Source organism: Diorhabda carinulata, chromosome 1, assembly GCF_026250575.1.
Source record: "Diorhabda carinulata isolate Delta chromosome 1, icDioCari1.1, whole genome shotgun sequence".
NCBI classification, from domain to species: domain Eukaryota; kingdom Metazoa; phylum Arthropoda; class Insecta; order Coleoptera; family Chrysomelidae; genus Diorhabda; species Diorhabda carinulata.
In genome coordinates, this window is record NC_079460.1 from 32,089,234 (window position 1) to 32,112,626 (window position 23,393).

At 29.9% G+C, this 23,393-nt stretch overlaps 1 protein-coding gene across 1 annotated transcript; it reads right to left on the reverse strand.

Annotated features, from left to right (window-relative positions):
* Window positions 1-2,363: 2,363 nt before the first annotated feature.
* On the reverse strand, window positions 2,364-23,217 carry LOC130899782 (uncharacterized). The gene is made up of 6 exons (XM_057809958.1): window positions 22,988-23,217; window positions 20,146-21,526; window positions 12,602-12,705; window positions 11,006-11,110; window positions 4,159-4,560; window positions 2,364-3,471 (listed from the first exon to the last, which is right to left on the reverse strand). Exons 1-6 carry the CDS (start codon window positions 23,055-23,057, stop codon window positions 2,471-2,473), a joined length of 3,063 nt encoding a protein of 1,020 aa, XP_057665941.1. The 5' UTR covers window positions 23,058-23,217; the 3' UTR covers window positions 2,364-2,470.
* Between the last annotated feature and the right edge of the window lie 176 nt (window positions 23,218-23,393).

Consider the following 23,393-nt stretch of genomic DNA (forward strand, 5'->3'; position numbering starts at 1 on the left):
AATATGTTAGAGGAAATGAATATTAAAATTAGAAAAGTTGTTTCTTTTATTAATTAGTGACCAACAGGCAAATATCGTTTTGTTTTCATACTTATCCAAAATTCTTCATTTGTGCTGCGAAGAAAAAATGTACAATCACATTTATTTATTATCAATATAATTTGTTCCAGTTATTTACTAATCACAATTTGGAAAATGGGCTTTACATCCTCTTAGCATTCTGTTCCCTTTCTAATAAACGACAGACAACTTGGGAATTGTATTAATATTATTAAACTCTAGTTACAGTGTCGGTGTGGATAGAAATCTGAAGAAAATTATCGGTGCGCGTAAGAATCAAATTTTATTGAATGTCACTTTAATATCCCACAGCTTTAGGTGTTAGCTTCGTATCTGATAATCCGGTAATTCCAATCAAGATTTATATAAAACTTAGTCACAATTCAAGATCTTCCGTACGTAAGCGTACAAAAAGTCTACGAGCTAATATAAACCGATATACATACGTGAAATTTCGAGGAAACATTTTGTAAAATGTATATCTCCAAAGTTTCTTACCAGTCAAAAGTTTTTGCTCACCCCATAAGCCATTCACTTAATTTCAAAATAATACACTTCAACAAAATTCACTTTCATATTGTCAATCGAAGATGGAAACGGTGTCGAACAAACCAAAAATAATAGTGTCCGGTTATTTGTTTACTTTATATGTTTATATTCTGTCGGTTAGTGCGACAACTTAAAACTTTCAAGTACCGAATGATATGTTTATTATTCTTTAAGTGTGAATTATTTCTTCCATGTTTATAATTATAGTTGTCCCAGTTAGCCCTGTGAGAGGTAATAATGTTAGCGTACCATTCTCGCCGAATTGAAAATACTTAACATACCATGGACTACAACGTGAAAAATATGCATCCACTAGGAGCGTTAACGATAGAAAACATTTAGTGTAGCCACGAAAAAACCCCAAACTCTGAAGATAAACGTATTGTATTGATCGGATTTATTTACTTTGGCTGGTGGAAATCGTCAGATTATATATTTTTCGTTATCCTCGAATTTTCCTTCAAAATAAAAAATAGGATATTTGCTTGTATTGCTACTATTAACTTCTTATTTGATTGTATGTTTTGAAGAAACTGTAGAGTTATTAATGGTGATTTTGTTGTTATGAAATAAGATAATTTCGAATCTTAAACTATACCATACAAATCTTAATCTGTTGTTTACCATTCTGGTAAATTGGAAATACCCAACTATATGAATTTAGACTGGAAATTTTTTATTTTGTTTTCCAGTAATCAACTTTTCCTATTATTTATAGAAATATGGAAATGTACGTTAGATTTATTCAGAAGACTGTAGAATAGGGTATAATACACAATGTTCAGAATAAATGCAGTTATAGAAGTATCTATTCAATATATATGAAGTCTGACAATTGAATAATGACACCGATGAATCTACTGTCCTCCAGGTTAATTTGGTGTAAAAAAAACGTAAATTTTTGTAATTATGGATGGAAGCTTTCTATATAACCGAGAGAGAACTTTTCTATTTTTTAATTTGTTGTGTTGTTGCACTCCCACATTATTAAATAAATTAATCGCCGTATTTTATTTAAGCTCCAATAAGTAATTTTTCCTGTTTTGTAGACTGCAATGAACACAATTTACATTTTTTGTATACTTGTTAAGTTTAGTGAAACGATAAGCTATTATAAAGATATATGACTATATATTATTTCCCAGTTTTAATAATATTTTTTTTTAATATTTTGTCTAAATATCTCGCTTTCGAGCGTCTTATTTTGAATATGAAATTTGCAGTTCTACTTCCATCAAATTCAGAATCAGAATATCCTCTGAATTACCCCCATTTTGATCATATTGAGTTTTTTATAAACTTATCATTGCATCACATCAAAAATACCACACTTCGTAATATCTTATTGAATTTATGTGAAACTAACCGACAACTATCCATCTATTAAACAATAAACTATCAATCTATGGAAGAATTCTCAGAATCACATTACAGAGGAATCATTAAATTTTTCACTAAAAAGAACACAAAAATAATCAGTTTGGTTCATTGAGTGTTTCTTTCTTCCAAATGATTGCAGTTTTTATAAAGATATATAAAATATTATCGAACCTAATACGAATGAAATACAATACAATTATGTAAATTGAAAAATATATTTCACGATTTCATTTGACAAAATAATTTTACGAGAAAATTTTAAGCAGGTTATCTGAGATTTATTGATTTATTCTACATATCTCATTTACTGACGTATTTAAAAAAACGTTCTTCAATCTAGCTCAGCTCTCTCGATCTTATACAAAACATGGTGGTTTTTCAAATGATAGAAGTTGACAAAAGCATTACAAAATAAAATAAATATATTTAAAGAATGAGAACAAATTGAAGAACGATGATCAACCAAAATATTTTTGTGTCATTATGGTACAAATGCTGTATTTTTATATCCACAGTTTATACTTTCTTCTGTAATTTTTTCAGTATTTGTATGATTGTTGGTATAAGACTGCTGTGACTTCCCTTTTAAAATCATTTGAATTTCTTCCAATGTCTTTCCTTTCGTTTCCGGTATATAAAATAGTGTAAAAATAACAGTGCAAAAGCAAGAACATGCAAAAATATAGAAAGGTACATGAATACCAAATTTATGTCGAAGAAAGTGATAAATCTGTAAAGTAATAACGGAGAATCCAACGTAACTCAGATCAGAAAGCGTCATACCAAAAGCTTTTACAGTGGCTGGAAATAGTTCAGCGGTTAAAACAACTGGAACCAAGCCGATTCCAAATTTGAAAGATGCCGCATAAAGTAATACCATTATTAGTGGCAATAAACTAGCTGAAGAGACGTCAACACTGGATTTTTTCAAAGTAAAATATATAGCCAAAACTAGAAGACTGCATCCAGCCATAATGCCTGATATACAGAGTAATACTTTACGACCAAAATTGTCTATGGCCAATGAAGCTGTCATAGCTGCTATGAACATTGTAGCTGAAAATATTATAGCTCCAGTATATGCAGGTATGTAGTAAGATCCAGCTTCTTCAAGAATCGATTGAAGATTCATCAACATAACACTAATACTACTCATGTGTTGAGAACTATTTAAAACAACCATTATTGTTAAAGCTTTCCTATTACTTGGAACTATGAATAAATCCTTAAATCTTCCTCTCTCTCCTTTTTGCCTTTCTATCGCTAACGATATATCTTTAAACTCTTCTTCAATATCATCCCTCTTCCGGAGTCTCTTTAAAGCCGCTCTGGCTTCTTCAGGTTTACTTCTATACAAAAGATAGTAGGGAGATTCTGGTTGGAAAAAAAATATCGACAAACCTATTAAATTGATCAAAAATCCTAAGAAACACGGAGTCCACATTGGTACAAAAGGCCCTACGCAGTAAACTAAGAGAATTCCTAAAACAAAAATTATAATTTAATTATATTTGATATCACACTAACACTAACGTGTACATACTGATCGTGCCAAACTTTTAACATGACGTCCAATAATTTATTATAATAAATATATATAATATAATAAATATATAATAATAATAATTAAAAATATTAGAAACATTATTACCAATTCCAGTATCCAAAACTAATCGAATATATAAACTACTGAGACTAAACTTGGGATTATTATAAACTGATTCGGCAGTGTTAAGGACACATAGATGTGAATCGGAATAACTTCTATAAATTCTAAATTTCGAAAAAAATACCCCTCACGATCGAATAACATTTGCATATATTTTGCGAAAAATTAACCACCAAATGTTTTCTATTGGATTCAAAATAGAAATTATTATTATTATTATTATTATCTTTTGAAAGTTTCACACAATTGATGACCAGATGCTATTAATATCCAATTTTCATCATTGAAAAATGTTATCAGTCATGAGCAATTTTATCATATCTGTTCCATTACATATCGTAAACTTTCCAATCACTAAGAAGTTACAAGCGAACTACGTGAAATGAATATTCATTCTCTAGCACTGAAGAAACATTCTTATAAGTTTCTAATGAAAGAACAAGAGAAAATCTGCAATGTATCTACGGAAAACAAGTTAATAATATTGTTAAAAATAATACCTGTCAACATCATAACGTATACAAAGCTTGCCAAAAATCCTCTAATTTTTTGATCAGCAATCTCAGCAATATACATAGGAGCTGCAACAAACGCCATATCGCCAGCCATACCAGCACAAAACCTTGCTAAATAAATTAACCATATTTTAGATAATGTAGCCATGACAATCCAAGCTATTGCAGTTACTATTGCCGAGGTCATTAGGGATTTTTTTCTTCCTATTTTATCAACTAAATACATAGTTCCAGGTAGACCACAACTAGCTCCAATCATAAGAATCGACTCCAACCATTCTGCTTGATAATCCGTTACTTCCAAAGGACTATCTTCCGAAAGGAGAAGAGGAACCGTTGGAGATGTCCAGCCGTATTGCATTCCATCAGAGATGGCAGATATTGTTCCTGGAAGTTGAAGTTTTACTTATTAGCGTTAATGCTTTAATATTTTATGCATAGTAATTAGGTTAATTTCCAAATAAACAAATTTCATCAGAATCAGAAAACAAAGGGTAATTTTAGGGTTTCCCCAGTGAGAACTATTCAAGTTTTATGAAAATAATATTAACATCGAGGTGTAGGTAAACATATTCATATATAGTCTTAGAATAAATCAAATCATTGTATAAATCTTAAGAAAGTTTAGGCTTTGAAGGCTCCGTCAGCTGTTGGTCAAATTGTCTCGGCTTAGCCAGGAATATAGTTTTTAAATTGTTTAGAGGTGTTTTGACCTTATTTCCAAATTTTTCATTGAGTTTTATACCTGTTTTCAGTCACAGTTATAGGTATAGTTTTGAAAGTAATTGAATCAAATTCTTTGATTCTAGCGAATAACATGTTACATTGCTTACAAAGTTGCCAAAAAACTTGAAAACATCAATTTTTAACCTCAACTTCCCTATGAGCAAACCAGGCCCGCCGCTGGCTGTTTAATTATTCGGAAGCTTCCAATTCCGATTATGTCACCCTACGACTACTTACTCTAAGTTTCTTTTTTTTTAATATAATCCATGTTTTCTTATTATAGTAGGAAAAAATACCAATTTAACAAAGATAAAATATAGAAATGTCGTTTACAACACTTTTTAAAAAATAATTTTATTTTCAAAAATACACTTATTACAAACTTTTTGGAATTTGATTAGTACTTAAATAGATTTTACTACAACAAAGGTTACAATAAAGATCTTACTATACAAAAGTCGTGAAACAACATTATCTCATTTGCTGATTAAGCATGTCGACCGGCAATCTTCTTCTGTTTCCTTATACTTACATTTCTCCTCCCTCCTTTGGCTCAGACTTCGTCCTCGAAGTTTTCGAAATGTCCTGTAATATTTCTTCTAATACTTAGACCTGGGCTAGTTGCAGCTTGGGTCCAAAAAGGAATTTTGAAATTCTTCTTTTTTTATTCAATAAAATTACTAAAAACGAGATTAATAAAGTAATAGATGCGGCACTGAGCCCTGTAGAAATCAGGGGTAGATTTTCCAACGGCTCTATTGGTTGGATTTGACCATGGGCTTCTGGAATTTTAATTTTCCTATCTTGATTTTATGATCTGGTATGAGTTTCATGGGTACGGCTTCTGGAACGAAAATTTCTTGGATGGTTTTCTTCGTGTAAAGAACACCTTCAATAACAATTGGTTCTTCGGTTTTATGATATAAATATATCCATTATTTCACCATAACTAAGCAGCATTGACATTACAAGAGTGTACATCACTTCTTAATATCAAAAGGTTCGTCTAGGGTGGTAAAGTTCAAGGTGGCATTCCTATCACATTATGTTGTTTCAATATCAATGTGAATATTTCTGATAATTGTATTAAGTGGAGGTACGCTTTAAAATTTTGATAAACATTGATTACTTTAATTAAAAAATAATATTCATGAATCTGGACTTCGCTTCAGTTTTGGTGGAATTAACTATGTACTACTATAATTATTTTATATCGTTGCGTTATGCAATTATGAAAGAATTCAAAATAACTGTGAATAGTAAGAATAACAACTGGGCAATACTAAATACCCTACTTTTTGACATTCCAACAGCAAACCAGTTCACTTTTTTGCTGTATTTAAATAATTTCATTTGATTATTCAATGTTTGTATTTTAGAGCCATCCAATAATGACGCCATATATTTTCCTGGAGATTTATCTCTTTTCCATATTTCCATTTTATTATCACCTTTTTAAGCCATCGTCCATGTTTCTAATATATATCGATATATATCTTCTAGGTTTGCAGATATTATGATTACTTCTATATAATCTAATTGAATAACTTTTTCGAAGTTATATTATTTTCCAGTCTTTATCCATTTCGTACTTTTGCTTTTATCTGTGAATTCAGAGCGCATCTGCATGTATTTTGTTTTGTCTTCGTTTATTTGTAAGCCAATTTTTATGCTTCATCAACAAATTTACTAAAAGCCCCTTCATTTCTCTCTTCGACTGTGTCATCAGTATGTGCAATGCATTGTGCTTTATGGCGAAAGATGGAACCTATTATTTGAATGTACCTTGTTCTAATACTATTTCTTATAATATCTATATTGCGTATCTTCATAGAGAGAAGATCGCATTTTATTATTCCGTTTCCTCTATAAAATCATACGATAAATGAACTTCCTTTAAAATTCTATTGCTTGTATTAATCATATATTTAATACTTGAGTATATAAGCCGTTAAAGAGTCAAGCGACTTTGGAAAAAGACGACTTTAGGCTATGCTGTAGGATGCGAGTCCACCTTACCAGAGGGGGTTTGGAATGCTACAGCTGTAGGTGATAAAAGTCTACATTGCTTCATTCATTTGACACCCGTAGTGATCACAGAATGTTAAAAGAAAAAATTGATATAAATAGAAGAATGAACATAATAAAAATACAAATAGACATGCAACATTATTAACAAAAGATCCTAGAATATTTGCCATCTTTCGAAAGAGTACAACGTACCTCAGATAATTAAAGTTTGGCAAATATATCAGTGAATGTCGAGAAACGTACGAAAGGCAAGTTAAAATGAGAAAGTATTCGGATGACAAAGAGGGTAATATGCCCTTGGTGAATTAGTACGGTAAATCGTCAAAGTGGTAAATTCTGTACCCCAGTATAAAATATATATTCTCCCTTAGTATCCAGTAAAAACAATGAAAATAGGTACCCACGAAATGCTCTTCACTATCTAACAGACACAATAGAGCTCACAATAGTAGTAAAGTATACCTGCTTGACCGTACTAATCCATACTACCATCATCTAGTAACGCGCATTGACAAGCGTGGTTATTTCACATTCATTTCTGTATTTGCCAAAGTGTACTCACAGTTATCACTCTTGTTTGAATAATTTCGTATGACCTATTTTCAATTTGTACTTATTCAGTATTTTAAATACAGATACTTTTCAAGTTATACAGTGAAACTTATTAAATGTGCTATATCAAAAGATTTTATGCGAGGAATTTTAAATGGACACGTGTGTTAGTTTTATATTTAAATTATCCATTAATTCCTAATTAGATATTATAATATATTCATATCTCATATTGTTATTGTCATTACAGAAAAAATTAACATTTTCTAATAAATGAAATCACAGTATAAACCAGTTCCGTTAATACGCCTACATTATTAAAATAGCTTGCATATCTGTACTGTTGAGGTCATTTAAGAAATACGAGACATAAAATTACTTACAACGCTCTACTGTATAAACTTCCAGTAGTATATGAAACCGTTTGTAATTAAAATTATATGGAATAAAAGTGCAAGGTGATTTAAAATTAAATGACAAAAATAGTAAACTGTTCACATTAGAGATAGTTTTTTGTGTTCAGTTTTTTCTAAAGCTGTAATATAAATGGTGTGCGAGATAATTAATAATGAACTTTTTCAATTAATCCTAAAAAATATATAATAATTATAAAAATAATGAATTACAGAAATCCAAAATGTTGTACCGTTTTCTTATTTAGTCTGTTTTATTAAAAAACCAAAGATTTTTTGGATTATCAAATATATCAATTACGTACCTTTTTCTCATCAAATGCATCATTATTAACAGTTGTGTTTTTGAAGAACTATAAAATGCCCTCTATAATGTAAAATAAATTTTGAAAAATGCTTTATTTAATTTAATCTTTTCTAAACCCATCAAGGAATTGAAGGTTCTTTCAATTTTTGTGATTTTAGGAAGAAACATTCAAAAAAGAGAGCGTATTTTCCATCATAATTATATTTTATTATTTGTTATTAAACATATTAGTACAAAACTTGCAGCAACTTACATTGTTTAATTCTTCTCCAGAAAAATATTAATTAAACAGCATAGTAAAACAGAAAAAAAATTAAATTATTTATTGCAGAGAGTTTTCTTAACTCCTATTTTTATGTTTTGTTCATATTTCTACAATTTATTGAAAAAAGAGCCAAATTTTTTCCGCATTCTCATTCTCTATCAGGAATATATTCCATTTTATGAATTTTTATCAATAAAAATGTGCCGCATTTCAGGAGGAAAAGTGAGAGAAATCAAGACTATTCTTTGTTTAAATCTTTGTTGACCAATACTCTTTTTCCTTTTTGAAAAGACTCACCTCAAACTCCCCAATGCAGAAGCATTTTAATTCACTTCTTGAAAAGTCACTAATGAAAGTCAGACACCACTAACTCAAATAATATTTTAATCTGAAATACAAACCTGAAACCGCTGCCAAAATTTGAGGGAAGGTCCCCTGGAATTTATTCGTGACACTACCCGGTAGTAACATTGCTTATGTGTATAATATCTACTTCTTGTAACTAAGTAAGTATTGTTTGCATACTGACCTTCAACGTATTCAACATATCCTATAATAAGATTCTAGAATCATTTTAACTAAGTTTAAAGTCATTAATTAAATGTATATATTTTATTATTTGAAATTATTAGGAGGAAAAAGTCTATAAAATGTATTAAGATGTACAATTTCCTTGTAATCGGTTATATATTTATTTGGTGATATCAAAATTCTGCATGCAGATAGATAATCTTTAAGATGTAGCTATAATTAATGAATCTTAAAATTAAAATGAATTGTGGAATGTGAGTTTTGGTCGTCGAAAACCCATTTTACTCTCAAAAAAATCGAATTTATATGAATATTTTTTTATCTTTATGTAAGTTTTTTATTTCTACGGAAAATGGCCGAAATAAATTACTAAATTTGTGGAAATGTAAAACTTGATTAGAAATGTGATTTTGTAACAAAGTAGCTGCTTACTTAAAATACGTAATACTACCAATGATTTATAAATGCCAAATTTCAATAACGTGACTCCAATAGTATTTGAGATATATACTGGGAAAAGCCTCGTGGAACACCGTGTATATATAAAAAGTGATACCTACAAAAAATATTTTTATAGTATTTTTTTTATTCGCTTTTTTTGTCACTAATTTTTTCTTTTTTTTTCCTACCACTGTCTGAAAATATTAGTTCGATTAATAAAGACCACATTTTATTTGTTACATCTTATATTCTTCCTATTTAAAAATTATTCTTTTTATTAGATACAATATCAATTTAGTCAAGAAAATAATGAGGCTTCTTCAGCTTTCTCATCAGTACATGGAATATCATCATTTTGAAACTCACCTTTTAATATCAACTGAATTTCCTCTAAAGTTTTTCCTTTAGTTTCAGGTATAAAAAAATAAGTGAAAACGGCAGCCACTACACAAGAAAAAGAAAACACGTAAAAAGGATACTGCATTCCAAATGAGTCTTTGAGCCTCTGATAAACTTGTAGAGATAATAGGGAAGAAATAACATAAAAACCATCGGCGATAGTCATACCGTATGCTTTCATTTTAGTTGGAAACAATTCAGCCGTGAGTACTATAGGAACCATACCCAAACCTAGCTTAAAGCATAATGCATACAGCATAACAGACACTATGGGAATCCAACTAACAGATGCCGTATCAAAACCCGAATTTTTTAAACTGAAATATATAGCAAGAGCTAATAAACATAACGATGAGGTAATACTAGAAAATATTAATAAAGTCTTTCTTCCAAACTTATCGATAGAAAAAGAAGCAATTGTCGCAGCTAATAACATTATCACAGAAAACATAATTGCTGCTATACGAGATTCAACGTAAATAGAACCAGCAGCTTCTAAAACAACATGTACGTTCATAAGCAGAACACTTATACTGCTAAAATGTTGTGCGGCATTTAAAATAGCCATTATCAACATTCCTCTCCGATTACTTGGTACTAAAAACAGATCTTGAATTTTTCCTCTTTCAGTTCTTTGACGTGTGACAGCTGCTTTGATATCTTCCAACTCTTTATCTATATTTACTTCTGCCGATCTTAATCTTCTTAAGGATCGCCTAGCATCTTCATGTTTATCTTTATAAAGTAAGTAATAAGGACTTTCTGGCATGAAAGGAAATATAATAAGTTGTATAAAGGCCAAAATAGCACCTAGTACACAATGAGCATAAAACGGAATGTAAGGTGCTACTGCATATATAATGAGTATACCAACAAGCATCATTAGATAAATGAGACTACTTAGAAAACCTCTTATTTTCTGTTCAGCTATTTCTGCAATGTACATTGGTGTTGCTACGAATGCCATATTTCCTGCTGATCCTGCGAAAGCTCTAGCTACAAAAATATATTCTACTCTAGGCGCTATCGCTGTTACGACCCATATCATTATTGTCACAAATGTAGCTAGAAGGATTGATCGTTTTCTTCCAATTTTATCGACCAAGTACATTGTGATGGAGAGCCCCGAAAAAGATCCCAGCATTAATAATGTTTCTAACCATTCACCTTGGTGTTTGGTGACTGTAACTGGAGAATTTGGTTCCATTAATAATGGCAATACTGGAGATGTCCAACCATATTGCATTCCATCACTGACTGCAGTTAAAGTACCTGTACAAACAAAACAATATTGGATAAGTTTTCATTCAAATACTAGTTTTTATAATGATCATAGTTTTTTAACTTATTTAATATTCAATTATTATCAAAGTTAAATATATATAGGGAAATAGGTTTTGTTATATCAACTGTACACTTCATCTGCAATTTTAAGCATGTGTAATATCAATTCTATTTTGTAGCATAGTGGCAATTACATTCGTCACCTAAGGCCGCTTGACACGAAGATTAGAGTGCAAGAAATCAAATGCAATCTCTTCCAATGGCACAATATTGCATACGACAAATCTTGCAAGCTGTTTAACATTATGCATCATAACTGTCACTAACTAACAATCTCTTCTGTGTGGCCGCCAAACAACGATAACAAGAAATTCTTACAAATGTGCTTTAATTGATTAGCTGATCTGCCACATTATTAGTTGGTTGCTAAATCAACTGGATTTTTTCTCTCTAGAATTGGATCTTGTTGGCAACAGAAATGATATCTAATCTGATAACGTTACTCATGCAATGATCAATACATATCGTGCCTTGCATGGTATTGCACGTTATCTTGCTCCTTAATCTTAATCTCTTAAGAGTTGTACAATAATCAAAAAATAAAATTATGTATCGTTTATAATGTGGACCCAGATTTGATCGAAAATTTATATTAGTATAAATGTTCAATTTCAATTACGAGTACATTTGTTTCAAATTGAATGACATATTCAAATCTATATGAATTGTCCCGATTCACAGTTCATCTATTCGATCCAAATAGTAGATAACAGAATATACTACTTCTCTATGTACTACTCACACTCATAATCTTAGGAAAATATTTTAACATTAATTATAAGTTACGAAAGCAAATTCAACACATTGCTTGCTAAGCATACAATTAAGTTATTGAATAAAATATTTATAAAAACAATATGTAAACAACAGATAACATCTGTGTACTTGCGAAATTGTGAAAAATAATATTGGTAACATAGTAAATCAGATACTGAAACAGTATTTTCTTTTATTGTCTTTTTTCCATAGTTTGAAATTAAATATTTCATATTTTTTCCCAGTGACACTCAGAATTCATTGAACGGCTAATTTCACTTTAAGCTTAATTCAAATTCCAATCAATTTGATCACCAAAAAATCATTGAAGCTAGTGTATTTAGGTCCGAGAAGAATTATTTGATTATCATTAAATACAAACAACCCTTAAAATCCTTGCTTCTCATATAAAGGAAAAACAAACGTTTTCGTCTACAAAAATATCTGTAACTTTTATAATTATCGTATAGTTTCATTTCAATCGACCTAATGAATTAAAATACATCAACGATGAACTATACTAGAAAACAAAAAGTATTCAAATTAAGTTCCTAAAGACTGTATTTGTAGTGCGGAAGGTCTCTAAGTCAATGTTTATATTGCAAAAAATTATTTTTTAATTCAGTGATTACAGTCAAATGACTGCACAATCTGTTCATTTACCTGCTAAAACAGCAACCAATTGGGGAAAAGTTCCTTTAAATATATTTTCAGAAGTTACAGCTACAGTCATCTTCTCAGCGGTGTTGGCTTGAGGTTGCCCAAACCTGTACAAATAAAAATGTAATTCTAACGGTGTATTATACTGTCAAAAACTACACCTAGAATTGAAATACAAAATACGTATAATTCAAAGAAATATACTATTCTTCATTGTCGATAAATTCCAAAATGATAGGCTCACGCCATTAAACAAATCATCTAATAAGAACGTTTAAATGCAGTTTCATATCAACTGAAAATAGCTACGTCACTAATTCGAGTTCTAGGAAAAGTCAGTTGAAAGTACTAGGGTAATAAGATGGCTATTCAATGTGGATTATTGTACTTATAGCCAGAAATTGAATCACAAGCGAGACACATTTTTAACAGCTTCTCAACTGCCTTTAGTGAACAGTCAACTTGCCATAAGACCTATATAACATATGCATAATTTCTTCACAGAAAATCAAATTCTAAATACAAAATATATTTCCGCTTTTTATCACGTTGTAAAAATTGCTGAGTAATACACTTGAAATGAATTGACAAAAACAAGCATTCTAAACACACAAATGATGCTGAAACTGTTCGTTGTATCAATCTAGCAAAAAAAAGAATTTCGGTGATCCTCTTAACATGGCTATTCAAATTGTCTAATATATTTTTTAACTTATTTTACAATTCCAATTATAATTTGAGTGAATAAATTATCATAATTTGAAGAAAAATCTTTTTTTTTAACAAAAGTATGTTTTTTAATGTGTTGCCATAATTTTAGCCTTGTAATTTTTTTACGCATATTCATCTCAAAACAAATATTCAAAATTCCATAACCATAACTTCAATAATTAGATCTCTAAGCAGAAAGATTAATAATACATAATTTGAATAACACAAATACTTTCAGTCTCTTCTTTTATAATTTTTTTCCTAGCTCCTCAAATATTTGTACTTTGTATTAATAGTCAATGATAATAAAGAACTGTGTAAATAAATAAAAGAAAAAACGAAAAATTTGACGTAAAAAACATTTAACACAAAAATAGCTCATTAGAAAATATTCTGCTCGAATACAAGAAAATAATTCAATTGACGTTCAATTTCCAAAAAAGTTTTTTCTTTCAATCATTGTTAAAAGTGCAGTAGAACAATACTGGAACTCCGTAATATCGACATTCATTCTCAACTTACCAAAAATTTTAGCTAGTATAACATTTTATAATCACTCAAGAGATACTAAGTTATACAGCACTTCAAACTCCAATTTTGGCACACAATATAAGTATCGAAATTATAAAACATTTTTAACCCCACCTTGTTCTCAATTTGTGATTATTAACAACAATCAAACATTCAATTGTTTGTATGTCTGTGGGAAATGTTTATTTATAGCTATTGACTTTCTTAAAAGTATAAATAGGTCCATTTTATCTCTCAATATATTTCATTTAAAATATTTCATATCAATTATACCTGATTTCATTAATGCTTATTATACAGGGTGCTCCGAGACTTGATGCAAATAATACGGAAGTCAGTAGATGACGTAAAAATAATGCTGTGACAAGGAAAAATTTTCTCATACGACCCCTCATTTATAAGTTATAAGCCTTGAAAGTTGCGAAATCAGAACTTCTATTTAAGTATATTTTCTAGATTATACATTCGAACATTATGCATCTACACCACCATCTGAAGGCCAGGGGCGGCTCATGCCCAATGGTTAACAAACGGTAACTATTACAGGGACGATTTCTTAACAAAAAATTACTCTTTGTTTAACTCGATAAAATTTATTGTTTACGAAATATGTAGGTTTTTATATCGTTGTACATGCCAAGGAAACCGTTAGCCATAAAGAGACATTCTGAAAAAAATTATCATGAATTGTAATTATTCATTACAAACACAGGAAATATTAAAACAAGTTCAAACATTTCTAACTGAGCTGAATACTGTCGAACATCGTGTTACTTACGTAGAGAAAAATATGAAATGTAGAAAAATTAGTTGATTAGCCCACAACTTATAAATAAAGACAAAAAAACTATAATAAATGTTCAAAGTGGGTACCTTGCACTTCAATACACTTCCAGAGTCTACGGAGGATATTTCTTTTAACTAAAGAATATTCCGAGATTCTGCCTGATAGCGTCACAATGGAAGTTTATTCTATCGATCATTTCGTTCCTTGTGTTTACCAGTGTTGCATATACCAAGCTTCTAAGATGTCTCCGAAAAAATGAATCCATTATATTTAATTCAGGGGAACGTTATGGACATGCAAATGGACCTCCCTGACCAATCCACCTACTAGGAAAAATGTTATTTTTTATATTTTAATTATTAATCTCTTTTAAGTTTTTCCTTATGCCAGTAATATGTTCTTCGATAGTAAGTAGTACAAATGTTTATTTATTGATTCATTAGTTATCCTAGAAATGCTTGATTTTGTTTTAATACCTCCTGTAAGTATTTTCAATAAATAATTGCAATTTATGATAATTTTCTTCAGAATGTCTCTTTAAGACGAACGGTTTCCTTGGCAATTACAACGATCTAAAAATCTACATATCTCCTGAACCATAAATTTTTTCAAGTTAAACAAAGAGTACCTTTTTGTTAGAAAATAGATTGAAAAATTCATTTTTGCTATCTTAGATTGTACAGGTTGTTCAAATAAAAGTTACGGATTGTTAACCATTGGACATGGGCCGCCCCTGGCCTTCGGATATTGCTGTAGAATTATTTATTCAGTCAAACACTCTATATAGACATACGTAATCATCCATTGAAAATTCATGATGTACGAATGTATAATTTAGAAAATATACTTAAGTAGAAGTTCTATTTCCACAACTTTAATAACTCAGAAATGAGGGGTCGTATGAGAAAGTTTTTTTTGTCACAGAATTATTTTCACGTCACCTACTCACTGCAGAATTTTTCGCATTAAGTCCCGTAACTCTTTTTAAATAAAATATCATTTGCTTTATAATTGGAAAAATTTGAAAATGACCGTGGATTTGCCATCATTCCTAATCTGCACAGGTGATAATATCTATAAAAAGGTCAGCACACACAGTTAGAACGAAACAGAGGTCTATTCATTAACATCAACTGTCGTACCAGAAATAAATATTCTTTTTCAATTTTGCTTAGTCTAGATATTGAATAATATCGAACCAATACGATGAATACATTTTTTTTGAAAAAAAAGAATGCGAAAAATGACAAGATAAGAAAATCACCATTTAAATGAAATCTCAACAAAGGCGGCAATGAGTATTTTGGAAAAAGAATTGTTTAATATATACTCAATTAAGATTAACACAATTATCCCATTGACGTTTTAGCATTTTCATTGAATTTCTAAAGAAATATTGTTGGATTGCCGGTAATTGCTGATGATCAAATCTGGAGAACATGGCAAAGCAATTCTAATTCGAATCCTATCCGAGCTATTGCAGCTATTGTAATGACGGTCTGTTACTGGATACGTTTCGCTGATGCTAAACAACACCTTTACGTAATCCCCCCTGCGTTTTTCATTTATCTCATGGCGTAATTTTGGAAGGAAATTAAAATAAAAGCACCTGTAATTGTAGCTTCGTTTTGCACGTAATTTACCAAAATTACGCCCTCAGCATCCAAAAATATCGTTAGCATGACGCACCCTGCTAAAAATTATATCTTGAATTTATTCGACAGTGATGTTTCCACTTCTTACTCTGCAATTTTTTTGTATACATCATATCGATTTATTCACGTTTCATTCATTGTTACATTTATTTATTTTGTCTATACTGCAAATGTATAGTTCAGTTCAAATTTTATAATTATTCCATTGCCTTACTCCAACTAAACTGGAAGTTAATTTCAGAATTTTCAAACTAAGTATTGTTAACTATAATTAATCTAAAAAATAACAAAATTTATACAAGATGTGGATCTCATCTCTATTGTCTATTGTCCATTTCTCCATAAGGAAACGTGATAATTATAACAATTCGGAACTCATGCCAAAATTGTATTCATGAACTCAATAAATTAAGGTAACGTGAATTAATAAACTCTAAACACATTAGAGTACATCTAAGTACTATATTTTAAGAAATTACGAATAAATGGATGAAACTAGTACCCTCCAAACAATATAATAGAAATCAAAGCTATCACTAAATATGTTGATTAAACTATCAAAGCCATGATTTCACTTCAAAATGATTTGCATAAATATGCAATATATACATACCGTAGTGTCTGTATAACAACATAGAAGATTCATAAAATTTGAATCTAAACTGTAATTTCACAATCCACTAACTGATTAATAGATATTTCGGTATACCCTAGAAGTCATAAATAAAAATTTTAAGACTAATGAAATTTTTCAAACTATACTTGGGATCAACTGAATGTATTTTTATCGCAAAACGTTGCCAAAATTATTTGTTTCGTAGCTTAATCACTAATAGAATTTATTTCAACGAAAATAATTGTTTTGTATCATAATTATTTGAATTTTGATTTAACTAATAATTACAAGAAATCTAGTAACATGAGCAATAATCAGTAAAGATAAAAAATCTCGTAAACAGGGATGTGTGTTTGTATGTTATTTAAGGAAGTAAGGTAACAGAAGATTTACATCCAAAAAAATTAAAATCAAATCATTTATTTCGTATATTGCTACATGAATTTGTGTAAGACCGTAGTTCTGATATAAACCGATGAAAGTTTTTCGCCTTTTTCACGTAATCGTTATTTTCTTTTTGTAGTTAAGATCTTTTTTATAATGTTTCAACTTTTTCAAGGATGTCTATTATTTATTCTCTAATATTGTTTGTCATTGGTACGAAAAATAATTATTTATGATACATGTGCATGACGTGATACTTTTGCGCACGAGTCGCGAAAGTACTTCACGCACGAGTATCATTCAATATTTTATCTTCGACCACATTAAAAAATACTTTCGTTGAAAACCGAATTATAATTTAAATTTATGATAGTTTTCAACATTGAATAATGGGAACATAACGTTGATGATTTCCATTGACATTGGCTTGACTTTACCGAGAAATATGCAATAAGAACATTTTCCGTGTATTTTTTTAGTGTTACACCAATCCAAAAAATCGGCATATGACTTCAAGTATATTTTTATCTTGATTTATCCAGAAGCAGATGTTGATTTAATTGCAATCAATTTTTGCAATTTCAGGAGGAGTGCAATCAGATTCTTCTTTGTTTGTTTATTTAGCTTAACAATCAGTATCTTATCAATAAAAATATTTTGCAAAATGACTATGACGTTTCATACTACTTAATGACAAAATTATTACAATTACAGAACCTTTGACAGAACACACAGCACAAAATTATCTAGGGTAAATTAATAAATATACAAATAAAAAAGAGTGTTATAATAATTATCCCATTTAAAAATAATTGTACTTTTTTGTACATTTTGCACTTTTTTGGGTATTATAATGAAACTTCCGTTTAAAAAGCATTGTTCTTTTTCGCGCGCTTTTAGATGTATATATAATCTGTAATTTTAATGGCCACTCATAAAACTGTTGCATCAATAAACATGATGTTAATAATCTTGTCAATGAAATAAACTGCCATGTAATACTTTCTGTTGCAAACAATCAAGTGCTTCTAAACTTAGATCAATTGAGCCAATATTTGAGAAACTATTAATAATCTAATATCTACGACATTTAAAAAAGAATAGAGGTTTCGTTCACATTGAACACGTGTTACTTCTATCTCTACTATTTTTATAATGGATTTATACATCGAGATACAATAGTGACAATTGCATCAATCTCAGTAATAGTACGGGATCGGCACGATCTATCTATTTACATAGGTGAACTGTGGGGATCGGGATGTAGGATTAGTACGTTCATCATTTTCACATACATTCATACATTTTTATTCTAATTAGATTAATTAATCTCCCGGTAAAAGTTTCACTTCTGCAACCATGTTTTCAAATAATATGAGAAATTGGGGTGATGTTGCCTATTTGGCGATAATTTTGGAATAAAATGTTTTTGTTTATATAATTGAAAGAGTTTGTTTTTAGCACAAAAGCTGCTTCCCCATCCCACGCCTATACTATTTTGAAGAATTAGTCGTACTTTGAAAAAAAGCTATTTTTTTTTCGACTCTTCGAGTCTTCATAGTACTCACCATTTCAATTTTTCATATTGAATGTCCAGTCTTTCAAGATATCTGCAAGTTTTGAAACAAAGGATAGGTTTCTTCGCCAAAACCGGCTATTTTGTAAGATTGCGTGTACGGAAATGTTTAACAGCGTTGTTAAAAAAAAAAGAAAAGTGTCTATGTTGCCAAGGGTTATCCCAATGCAAATAGATAGTAATTAATAATTCTTGACAGTTAAGGGCATTAAAATTGTAACAGATACTGAGTAGGAAACTTTTTTTATTTTTGGCAAAAATAAAAAGACTCTAATATTGTTGACATCTACAGTGCATTTGCCACTGCATTTTGTGGAATTTGTCCTCCTCCTTTATTATATGAGGAAAATATTCAACCAAATTAAAGCTAAATCTTTTATACACATGATGTTATAGCGTTGTCTATGAAAAAATATTTATAAATAAGGGTTTAAAATGATGCTATTGAAAATAAAATGGAATAGAGTTATCGCGCAACGCTACTTTTTTCAAAGCTATTGCGCACACCTTGATAAAAAGGGTTCTCGAATAACACCGCAATCAGTAACAGTAACAATTTTAATCATGTAATCCAAAGATATTTTTATTATATATATATATATATATATATATATATATATATATATATATATATATAAATCGTCTTGATTTTAGGTCTGATTTAAAATTAGTTTTTTTATCATTTTTTAGATTAAAGATTTGACGTTACTGAGGTCTTTATGACTTCACACTGACAATTGGAGTATTTATATTAATCAATATATAGATAACCTGCATTATGAATATCAAAATCAAAATAAAATCAAAATTGAAATCTAAAAAAAATTAATTCTTGATTGGTTTCTACATCTTAAAAATATATAGTAGCTATCAGTCAAATTATTCGTAGGGGTATTAAAATTTACAAAATAGAGCTGTAAATCTTTCTTAGATTATTTAGGTCTCATCATTGATAGCTTTCGCATTCTTATGAATGTAAACCATTTCTAAAAATTCTCGTTTTCGTGTATTTGATTCCATTTCAAGAATGTTTATTTCTTTATAATTTAATTCATGTTTTTTTATATTCCCTGGTTCATTAATGCATTTTTATTTTTTTTATCGTATTGATTACCTTTGCTCTATAATTCATAAAATTACTGACTTGCAGAGCTACTTCAAATTAAAGAGAGCTGTACTTGTTAAAAAACTCTTTTTCTGCTAACAAAATATAACAGACTTACTCAGAGGAACCAATAAACAAAAATATTTTACAATTGAACGCTTTCAACTGAATAAAATACTTACAATTCTATGCCTCCGTCGTCAAGACTACGATCCTCGTTCTGATTTGCAATCGTTTCATCGTTACCTCCGAACTGTCTCATCTCTCTTTTACTTATAGGAGATATGCAAAATTTAATAATTAATGAGCTGACCACATTATTAAATGCGAAAATATATATAACTAAGCTAAAGTCTAGTCTTTGAAATAATTCTACTGAGATCCAAGCTCCAAAAATCTGAATAAATGTGGCGAATATTAATCCACTGCTTTTAAATGCATTGGGATAGTACGTATCAACTATGTCAATGGGTAAATACCCTTTATCAAATGTGAACGCAGCTCCAAAAGCAATAAATGATATCACAGGAATCCATGTCATTTCTTGAAGACTAAATCCGTGGTTTTTCAAAGCTAAATAAGTAGCCAAAACTAATAGCGCTATTGTAGATATTATAGTAGCACCTATTTCTGAACGAGTATATTTTATAAACTTAAGTTTATGTGAATACTTTGTTATGGCAATAAGTAAAATAAAAATATTAGAGATCACCACACTGTAAGTCTGTGTAATATTACAGTGGTACAATATCTCATGAAAACTCATCAAAAATGCGGTTATTCCAGTAAATTGCTGTGCAGAAATTATCACAATTACCGCTATAGTAGCTTTTCTATTATCCATTGGATGAAATAGTCCCATATCTTTTCGTTCTCTTTTATTTCTAAATAAATTTGTTCCCATAATACTAATTTCTCCTATTTTGAACTTGCTTTTTCTCAATTTTTGTAATACTGTTTTAGCCTCCAAATTTCGATCCTTGGATATGAGAAAATATGGCGATTCAGACATAAAAAAGGACAGTATTAATTCTATAATAGTTATTGTAACACCTAACAATGGCATAGCCGATCTTTTTATTGTTGGACCCACCAAGTAAGCTACTAATACTCCTATAAGTATTGGATCATACACAAGACTATTCAATGATTTACTCATCTTTGGTGATGTAATTTCAGATAAATATTTCGGCATAACTATTAAAGTCAATGATACGCTTATTCCTGCTACCGTTCTTGCTATGTATAAACAAGTCCAAGAAGTAGTGGACACTATTATTAACCACGATATCAGAGAAATAGTAGATTTTATAGTGGAAACTCTTTTTGAACTAATTTTCTCACATAAAATAACAACTGGAACTCCTAATAAGGCACCCAAGTGATAAAAACTTTTAACCAACATTTCCTCTCCGATACTTTTTGGATATGATCGGTTCTGATAAAGTTTTGTTAGATTTTCGTCAAGAGCTAAATCTTTTTGAGATACTTCTCTACTTAATGAATAGAATAGAGGACTTGTGTAACCCACATGCATCCCATCTGATATTGCACCAATTATTCCTAAAACAAGAAGTGAAAAATTATATATACAGGTAGTATAGAATGTAATCAACATAAACTCTGCGCAAGTGTCTGTTTAAAATTATTTGGTTTTCATGAAAAAATCAATATAAACAAATTAAATGATGTATTGTTCAAGTCATCAGTTCACTTAGATCGCAGAAATTTCACATCCCACAGTACAATAGGAATTGAATTTACATGATAATTATGTTTGGCTGTATTGTTGAAAATACAATATATTTAAACTGCACTTGTGAGTGATTATATAAGCGAGAAAGTAGTAAGTGGGCCCATAATGTCGAACCTTTCTTGACTGCTGAGAAGGAATAGTATGCTCAGGAAAAAAGTCCAGAAAATAAATTATTAACCTTTTCAAATAGATCAATGTTGGCCTCAACTTCCTCTATAAAATAGTGTCATAATAAAAAAAGTTTTTCATTGGGAAACTGCAGATGCAAAAAAAATTATTGCTAAACACAATCTACACATCAGTATATACATATATTACATGACATTACAAAGCATGAAATTGTGCTTTTGTCCATTCACTGAGCCTGTGGATGATATATCCAGAATAAATGGCTTCATTTTAAAAATAATTCAAAATTCTCAGAAAAAACTCTAAGATATGAGGATGTCCATGTCTAAAACTCTACAGCAGGCTCTTCGATAGTGTGCATTACAACTTGCAACATTAGGCATTTATAATATCTCAAGTAAATTGTGGAGATAATTTTTGAGGTAAATTCGTAATCTGTATAGTTTCATTAAAAATATAATAAAAACGATGTCACTCAACGTACTTACAATAGCCAAATTCTTATGAACAACTATTTCACATCGTTTTCATTAATACATATTTCTTCGCTAGAGAGTACACATTAAAAAGAAACTTGAAGAGCTAAGTACAGAATATAAAAATATGTACTGGCTTCTTGGAAGTAGCTCACAATAAACTGCTACTCTACAAACAGATATTGAAACCCGTCTGGATGTATGGCATACATCTGTTGGGGCTGTGCCAGTAAAAGTAACATTCAAGTGATACTACGTTTCCAAAATAAAATATTGACGAACATCGTTAATGCACCTTGGTACTGCCATAACATTGATCTCCATAGGGACCTCAATGTAGAAACTGTTAATTAGACTATATCCAATTTCGGTAATAACCATCAATGGAAACATTGAGGTTATCCAAATTCTCCACAATGCCAATTTAATGAGAAGGCTTAATAGGATCAAGCCATTTGAGTTAGTTTAAATAACGGTAGTGTTGCTAAAATTATTAGACACTAAGCTATGCTAATGAGTATGGCCTTAGGATTTGATATGTTAGTTAAGTTAGGTTAGAAAAAATTGCTTATTGCTTTTCATGATCAGATTGAAATACAGAAAAATACCCCACTTGGGTGTTTTCTTCAACAAAAACAAGTAATACATATTTCAAACACTTACCTGATAAAACTGACACAAGTAAGAACATATTATCCCTGAATTCATACTTTGAATTTTTAGAGTCGGCCATAGTTGGAAAATGTAATTATTGAACTCACCATCTACCATTTATGAATACATTCCTATGACTAAAGACAAATGAACGAATATTATCGGTCAGCATATGTTCAAACAATACATCATTAATTGTGCAAAGCAATCAAATAACAAAGACAATAGTTTCATATCCTTTTGTAATTAAGTATGAGATTACATAATAATATATAGCAAAATAATTTAATTGCATTTTTTTCATTGCAAGCATTATTATTCATATAGGTAGAGATGGGAACTCTACTTACAAGTTTGGAAATAACTATCCAAACCAGATTTTGACCATTATCCAAAGAGAAGCAACTATTTTTTG